The sequence below is a fragment of the Arachis ipaensis genome, chromosome B02 (assembly GCF_000816755.2).
Source record: "Arachis ipaensis cultivar K30076 chromosome B02, Araip1.1, whole genome shotgun sequence".
Lineage (NCBI taxonomy): Eukaryota > Viridiplantae > Streptophyta > Magnoliopsida > Fabales > Fabaceae > Arachis > Arachis ipaensis.
The window spans coordinates 107,211,450-107,224,046 of record NC_029786.2 but is presented as its reverse complement, the minus strand read 5'-3'; the positions used below and the strand labels follow the sequence as shown (position 1 = coordinate 107,224,046).

Sequence of the window (12,597 nt, the reverse complement as noted above, 5' to 3'; positions counted from 1 at the left end):
GCGGTGGTTTTGCTGGCGGCGCTGGTAGGAGGTTCTGAATTCTGATAAATGGTGGTTGTGTCGTTTTCGTTGTTATTTTTGTCGTTTTATTTATCATTCGGACTTTAGAACTTTATATTGTTAAAACTGTTGAAAGCGTTTCTTAATGGAATTAATTTTTGTTTTGGTTAAATTGTTAGTGCCATCAGTGTGTTCTGTGTTGCATTGGGAGAGAATATTTCAATGCTGCACTATTGCATATTGGTGATTTTAGTAGCTTTTAGCTGAGTTTTTATTATATTTACATATTAGAATTAATGATTTCATGTTACAAGGGAATGTCCTTTTTGTTAAAGTTAATTTAGATTAATCTTGGTGCAGTAAGGATAAGAATGAGGCTAGTTATTACTTTATTTATTTTGGGGAAACTAGAATACAGGAAGTATTTTTGGGCGAAATTCAGGTTCAATTAATTTCGTAACTTCATGCAAAATTGATAGCTGATACTATAGATGATTTGTTATTCATGTATGAACATAGCTAATCATGTTAAGTAGTTTTTAAGAAGAGTCATTTTTATGCGAAGATGATATTTGAGAGTCAACAATTCAGTCAAATACATCAAACTATATCATCTTTTCACAAGTCACTAGATAACATAAACTATATCATCTTTTCCTTGCTTGCATGGTTTAAAGTTTGAACTTAAAAGCACAAAGATGAATACAGGGGATTAGTTTCACGAATTAATAGATCAAGAATGTTTGTTTTAACAAAAAACATAAAGGATATGTTTGGGATGACAAATTGCTATTTGCATAAACAAAACATAATCAACGAAGACTATACATGATAAAAATATCCCCTGTTTAGTAAATATCCCCTGTTTTCTTGATAAAAATTCTCCCCAAGGGTGAAATTGGGCTTCAATGGGATTGAGGCCCAAAAGGAGTCCTAACCCTCCATTGTTTCATTTCAATGGTTTTATGTATAGAAGGTTACAAATCCAAATTGGAGCTTGAAGGTCCAGCAAAAATTGAAGGAGTTGCGCACATTATGACATGTATTAATATGCCCAAGAATTTTTAAATGTAACAAATATATGATTAATTTGTTGATAATATAATTTTTTACTAATAGTTTAAGCATGCTTGAACCTCTTCATAATATGAAGGTGGTGTACCTTAAGATAAGAGCTTATGTAATTTCTAATTAATGAACAAATTAAATTAAAAAATTATGTAAAATCTTCATCTGACTGTACGAGATAAACTATAGTCTTATTGACACTACTGTTTTAGTATTATGTATTATATTTACATAAAACAAAACAAGATCAATGAATATTTACCAGCATGAGGACAAATTGAATAAACCAATAGCTACTATACATATGTAGTCAATAAGTGAAAAAATAACACAGTAGTCAATTGAATAAACCAATCTTCCTGAAGATTTTGCATTGAATATCTTTGAAGTACATGACAGAATAGTTGGGTTAAAGTACCCAATGGTCTTGGATAAATTTAATATGAAACTTGAAAAATAAGATTGCGTGCATCCCGTATATATATGTGTACATGAACGTAACTTGGGGCAGGTTAGGTAGGTAGAAAGTATGAAAGAATTTGCATGATCCGTAACATTCCATAAAAACATTACACTATACACAGACCAACATGAATTCAAATTCAATAATATAACGTACTCTCATGGACCTAGAAGCAACCTTAAAGTGCAGTTAATTTTGTAGTCCATCTACTATACATAAATTTCATTTTATTTTATTTTTTATTAATTTTTTGAGAAACTAATCTACGTGTCACGTGAAACGGTGGATATATTGGAATCTGGAAAATATTTTGGTGATTATATAGTCACAGTGTTTACTAGTGGCAGCATTGAAGGAATTTTCACCGGAAAGTGCAACCTTGATTCTACATATGCGGTTCACTTAATAAATCATATCCAAAAATTAGTGTTATTATATTATATGGTTAGTAAGAGTAACCAACTTTTACATTATTCGAGTAGTTAATTTATTTGTCTGCGTAAATAAGTGTCTGAGATTTAAATTCTGTTTTGTTATACAACAACTCATTAAGAATTAACTCGTTATAATTAGATATCTTAAACCCTAAAATATTTTGTTTCCATCATTTTAAAAATATTTTTTTGTAATGAAATTTGAGTTTAATTTTGATGCACTGATAGTATAAATCGTTTTATACAGTCGTACAATTACATCCATTATTTTTTTGGATGACCATTCTTGTGGTCAATATGAAAGATAGTTATTTTTACTATACTTTATACTGATAGTATATCAAAATTAAATTTATGAAATTATATTAACAAATTTAAATATCCTAAAATAATGCATTACCTTCTAGAGTTATCCCATCCAAATTAAACACAACCTTAGTACAAAGCAGCAAAATATATTGAAAAAACTTGAATGGGTGTATTAATAGATTGCAGAGAAGTGTGTATAGTTGGCACATGAATGCATGAGTAGTAGAATTGAAATGCATATACACTTTCTCTCACCAGTCATCTCCATAATTTTTAGAGGCTAATATATAGGCATGCAACTTAATGCTTCCCATGCATTTCAATGAGAGGAGGTTGAGAATTTAATTCAAAGTTTCATCAATAGGGTATTATAATTTATGGTTTCAATCTGCTTGGTCTGTGTAAAAAATATGTTTAGGATGATCAGAATTTCTTTCTTTCTTTCTTCTTAAAAAAAAATAATTATTTTTGTTATTATAGCCCATAGTTTCATTTGGACTCCTTGTGGTAGAATTAATTTTGCATTTGACTATCTCAGGAATAGACCAGGTGACTATTGAGGGCCTAAATTATTAATAACAAATTAATGATAATATTTCAAGTTTTATACAAAATAATTTTCGCCAGGACAGCATGGTATGTATGATATTAAATATGTCCATCTTAATACCAAAAAAATGTTTCCATTAAAAATACGTAGTAAATTGATTTAAAATATTATTTATTTGTTAACATCAATCTTTAGTTAATATTTAAATTTTGTATCCAAATCTAAATGTATAAATAAATTAGGTAAATAATTTTAAATATTTAATTTTCAATATTAGAAAAATCTAAAAATATTTGTTTTAAATTAAAGTGTAAATAATTAGTCACCAAAAAAAAAAAGTGTAAATAATTAATTAGGGGGTTAGTTTTTTAAGTTAATAAAAATATCAATCAATTTAGCTGTCACGTGTTCTTTAATTTACCTTCTTATATCTCTATTTGTCTTCATGCTAATTCTATCGGATCTCATTTTCAAAAACTGTCCTCTTTTAGTTTATTTTTCTTTAATTAGGTTTTAAAGCAAGTTGTTAATAAAAAAAATCAATTAATTTGGTGAAATTATTTTTTATCTTACTTAAATCCTAAATTTTAGAATTGTCAAAATGGGCTAAATCTATCGGGCCAGTCCGTTTACCCATTTAAATGGGCGGACTTTGTCTCTAAAATTAAGTATGTTTAAATTTTGGGCTAAACGGGCTGAGTCCGATTAACCCACAAAAAATGACGGGTTAAACGGATTAGTTCGCGGGCTGAACGGGTGCCCTTTTTTTTTTACATTTTTTTTAAAAACGGCACTTTTAGGAGATATTTTTTTATCCGACCCGAAAATTCGACCCATCAACAAAAAAAATTATTTTTTAAAGGTTTTTGCAATAAAAGTAATATTTTTTGTCAAAATATTTTTTAAAAAATAAAATAAAAGAATAAACGGGCTGACTCGTTTAACCCACGGACTGACCATAAATGATCCGAACTGAAAAATTATTCGCGGGCTTAAACGGTCCAGCCCGTTTAACCCACGGATTTAATGGGCCGGGCCTAAATGGGCCGGGCTAACCCGTTTGACCGCCCTACTAAATTTTAATCATAAACTATAATTCCTCCAAAAAAAAAAATAATTTAAAATATAATTTTATAATAATAGTGGCTAATCAAAAGTTAATTTCATGTACTTATTCAAACGAAATCTCAATGTTGAATAACACTGAAGTTTCTCATGTTCTCATCCTGTTGCTTGTGAGTTGTGACTTTAATTTGTATGGTACTATATGAATGTTAATTAATTATACTAATGAATAAATCAGGCAACTACTTCTGTTAATTAATTAAGAGTCACTTCTTTCAAAGTTCCATCTACCAAATTGTTCATTCTCATTAATTATTTTCATTAACAAAGACATAGAAAGGTAGATAATTTTCAATGTCTTACATAAATTAAACTTCTTTATGTGGCAAGATGAAGAATAATTCTCCATCTACCAACTCTACAAATGGAAAAAGACGAAAACAAAGTGAGTTAAAAATAAGTATTATTATTCACAAAAACAAATTTAGAATTATTAGATTAAAGCCCGCATGATTGACTTTTGGTGGTCCAATAATATTCTTTTGGCGTTCGTTGACCAAACGTTTTACAGTTTGGTAGGTGAGTACAATGTCTATGCTTATATAGGAAAATATAATTAAGTTAACTAAACCAAAATGGGTAATATAATTATGGAGGTGTGTGAAATTCTTAGCCATTACATGGCGTATTTTGATAAATTAGTGACATAATTATTGGTAGAAGGAAGAAAGAAAGATGTTCATATTTGACTTATAACCCTCCGAGTTTTAACCTACATGGCTTGTTCAAACATGTACAAAATTATGGACCTAAATCTAGTTTGAGTAGCAATGCAATATCATTATAATCAATATTTCTTTTTAGTTAAATTATATTTTTGTGACAATTATATCTTTTTATTATTATTATTATTATTTAATTTATAAGGTTTTATAATGATTAAAAAAATTCATTATTGATCACTAAAATATTTTAATAATAAATATAAAACAACTAATTTTAATTATTGATAAATATATTAACGGTTATTTTTATTGTTACTGTAGATAAAATAAATTGTCGATTATTTTCACTACAAAAAAACAGAGCTATTTTAACATTGTTTTTTTAACAGTCATAATTAAATGTAAAAATTAATATATTATTTTTAACAAATATCACAAATATAAAATTCTCTATGTTTTCTTGATGAATAATTTGACCATAGAAAATTACTCCTCAATTTTGACACTCATTTGTTTTCAATTTACTCTACTATTTCTCTTCTTCTCTGAGCTCCGTCAATTTTGGCATCACACTGCTCTCAGTTTAGGATCATATTACTCATTCTTTATCTTCAAAATCTCAGTTTATTCTTCAGTTTTAAAATCTCATCTCATTCTTTGTTGAAAATTTTTCATGATAAATAAGTGTCAAAATAAATAGTATTTTTAACGGTTAATAAGTATCACAGAAAATATATTCTCAAATTTTTATAACAAATTATTTTTGACAGTCAATATTTATCAAAATAAAATTTAAACTTTTTTCACAATTACTTATATGTTAAAAATATTATTTTTAATAAAAATTTTATTAATATATTTTTATAGTTAAAATAATGTTAAAATTTATTTTTTTGACGAATTTTAATTTTTTTTACATATATAACCCTAAAAATAATCTATATTGTTGTAGTATTTTATTAAAAGTTTCCTTGGAGCTACTTGAGTAACAGATTAACTTCAATATATTTTCCATATATTAATCCTTATTATTTCATCATATATTGATGTCTTTTGTTGCATATTATAATGTTAAGATACATGTACAATGTGCATGATAATATAGTATAATGTTCATTTGGGATATATAGTACAGAGGCTATTTTATTACACATACATTGGTACAAGCTAAGGCCTTATCTACAACAATATATACTATATTGTTACATTCAATTAATTAATTATACCAAGTACCAACTACTATGAAAATTAAAATAAAATTTGAGCAAAATACTTGGAACTTGAGTTCGATTGGTTATCCGTTAGTACATTTTTTTTCCATTAAAATTCTTATTAGTCTGCACATTAAAAATGTAAGGTGAGGTGAGCCAATTTATGGAGTATTTATTTCACGTTTTTTGTTGGTACATATTTATGAGTAGCAATACGTAAACTAACACGGATACTATATATGTGCATAAATGCCAACTTGGTTTGACAAGAACATACACTAATTAAATGGAATATAATAATTATTCTATCTTAGCCTATATCTTGTGGAGAAATTAAAGGGTTGATTCATCATATGAGTTATAAGTTAGGTTTATGTTAAATTAACAACTCATGATTGATTTATACTAGTGTATGTTTCTTGTGAGAAAGGAGAATATACCATTAATCTTACAAGACTCACAATAATTCATTGTTATAATTTTATCAAATAAAATAAAATTTATTTTTCATCATATACCATTAGTAGTTTAAAAGAGAATCAAACATATATTATTTTGTTAGAAAAATAATTAATTTTTAAATTTGTAATTGTTAATAAAAAAATATTCTCGATTAGGACGAGCTAATTCAAAGTATTGAAGAAATAATGAGAAGGAAAGTAAATGTCGAAAAGATGCACGTGCAGGCATTAGTTGGGAGTTGTTTGTCATGCATGGACTCGATTTTGAATTTTTCCTTAAATCGAACGGGTCTGGGTCTGATTGAACAAAGTATTCGAATGAGAAATCGAATAGTTGCTCGAATGAGGAATCGAACGGTTACATAGGTGGAGAAGTTAAATGCTTTTACCATGTGAGGAATTGATAGGTAACATTTATTGGCAAAAGAGCAGAAATGGTTACTGGGAGTGCGCATACAAGACAGCGCTATGAAATTAATAATTGGTTATAAAAGTATACTATAAATACTAGAAAGCTTCAGGGAATAAAGATTAGAACTTTGCTTCAGAAATTACTCACGCACACTCACATTTCCAGAAACTTTCTGAGTCTGTCTCGAGTTAATTATCTGTAGGTTCCTTTCAAGTCTTTATCTTTTTAATTTAACTTTCCTATAAACTTTACTTTTCAAAGCAAACCATCGATTTGTTAAAAATCGACAAAACAGTTAGCGATGATGATAAATGTGATAGTTTTTGTAAATTGCATACTCTTTATAAATTAATTGTATAATATATATAATGTATAGTAATTAAGATGAATAATCTTTTTTTAATTTAAAGATGAGATTAGGGAGTGAAGAATATCCGAAAGTCCATTGTTGGGAGAGAGTAAGAATATTTAAAGTAAAGAGTTGATTTGAAGAGGCACATGAGCATATTGGTATAGAATGGTTAGGCAATCGCTCTCCACGAATTTAATTCCGTTATATTTTTGTTTCGACACAAAAATTCAATGGCTTTAAAGGTTTAGACAGACACCAATACTATTCCTCTTTCTCTCTGTTTGACTTTGCAACAGGCAAATTCTTCAATTTTCTTTAGCGTTGGATCAATATCACAATAATTAATCTTATAATGTCAAGTAGCTACGTCATTTCGAGATATATATGACTGTGTGTTTATATCCATTTAGAAATTTACTGTTTTATTATAATAAATATGTGCTTTAAAATTTCAGTATGTATTCTAATAAGGAGGCCGCTTCGATAAAAATATTTAAAATATTTTTTTTTAAAGATGTTTACATGTGTTATGATATTATTAGATATCATTATTAAATTGGTTAATAATTTATTTTTTAATAAATCAGAATAAAATTGGTTTATTATAGCAATAATAATAAATTAAATTGTCCGCATTAAATTATTAGACCCGATTTGATTCGATCGATTTACATAATCTAATCCGAATCATGTTTAAATTTTTTTAATAAAAAGACAAATATATTCCTGATTTTTGTTTAAAAAAACAAAAAAAAATCATGATCTAGTGGGTTATGTAAATTGGTCGGTTCGACCGGATCTGATAACAATTGTGTATGTGTTTATTGTTATAAAAAAATCGATTTTATTCTAATTTATTAAGAAATTAAAAAATAACCGATCCATTAATACATCAAATAATAATATGACACATAAATATCTTTACAAAAAAATATTTTATGCGTCTTTATGAAAGCATCCTCCTTCAAATAAATAAGAGGTAATTCATGAATGATAATATATCAAACATCTTTTATTTCGCAAGAATTTTTTTTTTTGGACTTTAAATTTGATTGTATCTCGATTTTTCTTTTAGTATATCTTATGTTGAATTTTTTTTTCGAAAATAATATTAGCAATAGATATTCAATTATAATACTTCATAATCCACTCTAGTAATCCTCATCAATTTTAAAAGCCTCACATGTTGTTTAATTAAGAATATATATAACTATATAGGAGAGATTTTATAAAACACTTAATAATTTAGATTGTTGTAATATAAAGAGTTGATATGAGAAATGGAATGTACACGTGGTTTCCAATGGAAGACTATTTTGCACTTTTCGTTTTGTACGACGGACCATGCATTCATACACGTACATGTTCATCACTAAATTCACCATGCAATTTCTAGGAACATCTCTACCTACCCTACATTATCCATTTTTTCTCTTTCTTTTTTTTTTTAATTTATTTTTCCTTCTTTTTCTTTTATTCTTTTTAACACAATAAAGAGCTGAATTTTATGGATAAAAAGAACAAGTATGAGTCATACTAAGGTGAACAATACTAAAGACTAAGCATGTTTGCAGCATCAAAAATTATATTCCTACACTAAAATCTGTCGTTAAAATCAATTACTAATATATTTGTATATAAATATATATGTAATTTAATTTATTTTTAATATGTATTTATATTTTAACATATATTTTATATTGATAATTTATTTTAATATACACGTAACATAATCGTTGCACAAAAATACCATATAATTAAACAAGTGTCTAAGTACTTACAACAACCCTAAATATACACACATTATAAGATTCATGAGTTTTTATATTTACAAATTAAATTACCTCTTTAATTTGCTTCCAATTTTTTGTTTCCTTAGTAAAAATCAAAGGGAAAAAAATATTAACGACGAATTTTGTTTGTTGTTGTAATTGAAACTTTAAATTTTTCGATCATAGAAGTTCTGACTGATATTATATTATAAAATTACTTTTTTGAAAATTTTAAATAAATAAAATGAGACGAGTGATTATATCTATAATATTCAGAAATTCAAAGTTTTTTGTTTTAGAATTTCAATCGTGAAGTTGCATGTCAAGATTTTCTAATTATAAATGTTATTTGTTCGGATAACGTTTGAATTTTAGATATTGGACTTGGAACTATATTATGTCTAATTACTTCAATTCACTTTTCCTTTTTCTTATTAAGGTCACTGAAAACTGAAATTTATTAGACTCTAACTAATTTTAGTTAAGTTGGGTTAGTCATCATAAGGATTAAACTTTCATAACATTGTTTCTAAACTAAAAGAAAAAAAAATATAATATTTAATTTAATTGCAATATCAGTGTAAAACAATAATTTTACATATATATTCAATCATGTAGTGTCACATTATAAAAAATATCTACTATTTTTATTGATCGCATGAATGGTCATCCAAAAAGATAAATATAATTATACGATTGTGTAAAATATTTTACACTGTTAACGCATCAAAATTAAATTCATATATATAACTTTGAATAAAAAATAATATGTATACCACATCCTAAATATCACCCTAAGTTATCTCCTAGTTTTAAATAAAATAAATAATCACGTAAATATAAATATATATGTATATATTCTTTTATAAAATAAAAAATAAAATTACTAATTGAATAATTAAGTGGATAACTTTATAAAATATATATGTGCCTTGGACTTGTGAAAGTATATATCTAATGTTTAACAAGACAATAAATACATATTTCAACCACTTATCTCATCAACCTTTGAGTATTTTAAGGTGAATTCATTTATTTTCAAGACAATCAAAGGGAGAAGTTATGACTACTTTTATTTTTTTGGGTTGGAAGCAACCCCATATATATATTCTCATAAATGGATGACCGATATTATTATTAAATATTTTGTACTTATCAAGCAATATTTAAAGAAGGATGGTATAGTAGCATATGCTTCGGGTGGCTCTCATTAAAGCTCCAACTCAATACACATTATTTCAATGCAGCTTTCAATTTAATAAACAAAACCGGACTCATCAATATAATTCACATTAATTTTTAAAATAAATTTTGACATACAAATATTAATATAATGTTGATATAAACAATCAAATAGCACATTAAAACTTGTGAAATGATGCAATTTTAATTTTGACATTCAAATAAATAATCAAAAAACAACGCCGACCATATCACTTATTTTGGAAAACAAGTTTCAATAAACATTACTTACGGATGCCACGTTAGAACTTGTGAAATGATGCAGTTTTGATTTTGGCGCTTAAATAAGTAGTAAAAAAATAACGCCGTAACACTTACTTTGGGAGAAAAAATTTCAATAAACACTACTTACAAGTGCCAAAACCAAAATGATATTATTTTACATAATCTAGTATAGCATCTAGCTGTTTCTGTTTTGTTTTTTTTTTTAGTTTGATTAGTTGTTTGTTTTAATAAATTAAAGCAACTTACGTTAGTGGAAGAATGTAAAAGGAATAAAAAAATTGATCATATATTAAAAATTTGGCTTTAAAAAAAATATAATATGTCATTTGGCGGCGGTTATGAATCCACCGCTATAATAGAAACACAGTATTTTGGCAATTGACATTTTGCAGCAATTAACAACCATCATCATCTACAAGTAGGCTTAGTTATGTTTGTAGTAGCGTTTAGAACCGTCGCAAAAATAATCTGTAGTAAAATATCAACTAACAGTGGTTATTTCAACGGTTATTATTAACCGCCGTTAAAGGTTTTACCGCACCCTATCTTTGAGTGGATTAACATCCACTGCTATTCGACTTCATAATTAGCGATCAATAACTGTCGGATATGGTGTAATGTAAAATCCACATATACAAAATCAGGGACTAAATTAAATATTATATCCTATTATAGCCCTTATCTTTATTTAATAGTCCACGAATATTCTGAATAAAAGGCAGAAAATTACGTTTTTTTATATATTTTTTATTTATGTATTTGCTTTATTTTTTCATTCCTACTATTATACGCTTGGTATATTTGTATTTATAACTATAAGATGTACTGCAGTTTCATAATTTCAGTTTGAACAACAAAAAATAAATAATAATAGATTGAGTACATATGATGAGTTAAAAATTATAAATCAAGAAAAAAAATTATCCTAAAAAATAAAATTCAAAATTAAAGTGGTAATTGAAAAAAAAAAGCTTAATTATTTTCTTGTTTGACAGTATGCGTGAAACATTAGACATACAAAAACTATTGGGAAATCACTTATATAAAAAGCTTAATCTAAGTGGTAAAAAACTAAAAATACGCAACTGTCGATTTCTTTTAGTTTAATTAATAATACGAAAATACATATTTGAAAATTTGATAAAAAAATTAACAAGAAACGGTTAAAAAGAGAGGATCAAGCCAAAAAGAGTAAATAATATTGATTCCTAATATCTATTTTTATTTTCTTATTTTGTTAAGGTAAAAAAAATAAAAATTTTATATTTTGAGACAAAATATTTGTATATGTACTTATATAAAAAAAATTATTTTAGAATATTATTTATTTTAAAATTTAAATTATTAGATAAAAATACATGAACTGAAACACCATATTTAACTTGGATCATATGATCATTACAAACAAACAAAAAATAGTAGATGGTAGGCAGAAAAATATAATGCGACCGAAAATGACAAGAGTAAGATATTTATTTAATTTTTCCTGTGTTGGTATAGTATACTTTGGTTTATGTATGTATGATAATTATTTGGTGTGTGGTTTTCCACTACTTTGAATAAGTTGAATAATAATAATAATAATTCATATATTTATGAGTGAATACCCCATCCGATCCGTGATAATTATCTCGAAAGGACAACGAGACACTAAAAAAAAAAAGAATATTCAATTGATCTTTAATCTTTTTTATAGGACTGATTAGTTTCTGTGTCAAAAAAATATTATTGACTTTTGTTGACACAGAAATCTCGTTGTCCTTTTGAAATAATTGTCAGATACAAATTAATTTTTTTTTGTCAAGAATTTCATTGTCTTTTGAGATAATTATCAGAGACTATTTTAAATTTTTCTCTGTATTTTATTTATCTAACTATCTAAGTTGTTTGTACATCTGTCATCGATAAGAATAATAATAATAATAAGATGGTGTGGTGAAGTCTTGATGAATGAGAATGGAATTGTTGTCTACTTATTATAGTAATGCATCAACAAATCATTTAAAGCACATTCCATGAACCTTTGCCACGTTGACCATTTACTTCCTTATATGGAAAATTAAATAATGTCTATTTACAGGTTGATTTTATTTCCCTTCATCACTTTGGTCAAACTTCTCCATAATTTCCTTTTGACCATTCATCAATTCTTGTTAGTGGTTTCCAAATCATGCAAAGCAGGAGCTGGATTTTAATTAGGGTTTTCTCCAATTACCTTGATCTTGATCACCAATTTTTTTCGTCCTTGATTGATATAGTTAGGTAGGAATTTTTTATTTTTTAATATTTGAAATTTTATATTAGTTAT

The 12,597-nt window shown here is 26.3% G+C and overlaps 1 protein-coding gene across 1 annotated transcript in view; it reads left to right on the top strand.

Moving 5' to 3' along the window:
- LOC107626367 (40S ribosomal protein S17) overlaps positions 1–255 on the top strand; it is a gene marked incomplete in the record, with an annotated part of 2,167 nt that extends 1,912 nt beyond the window's left edge. The window contains 1 exon segment of the mRNA XM_016329235.2: positions 1–255. Within this exon segment, the coding sequence (XP_016184721.1) occupies positions 1–38 (38 nt within the window).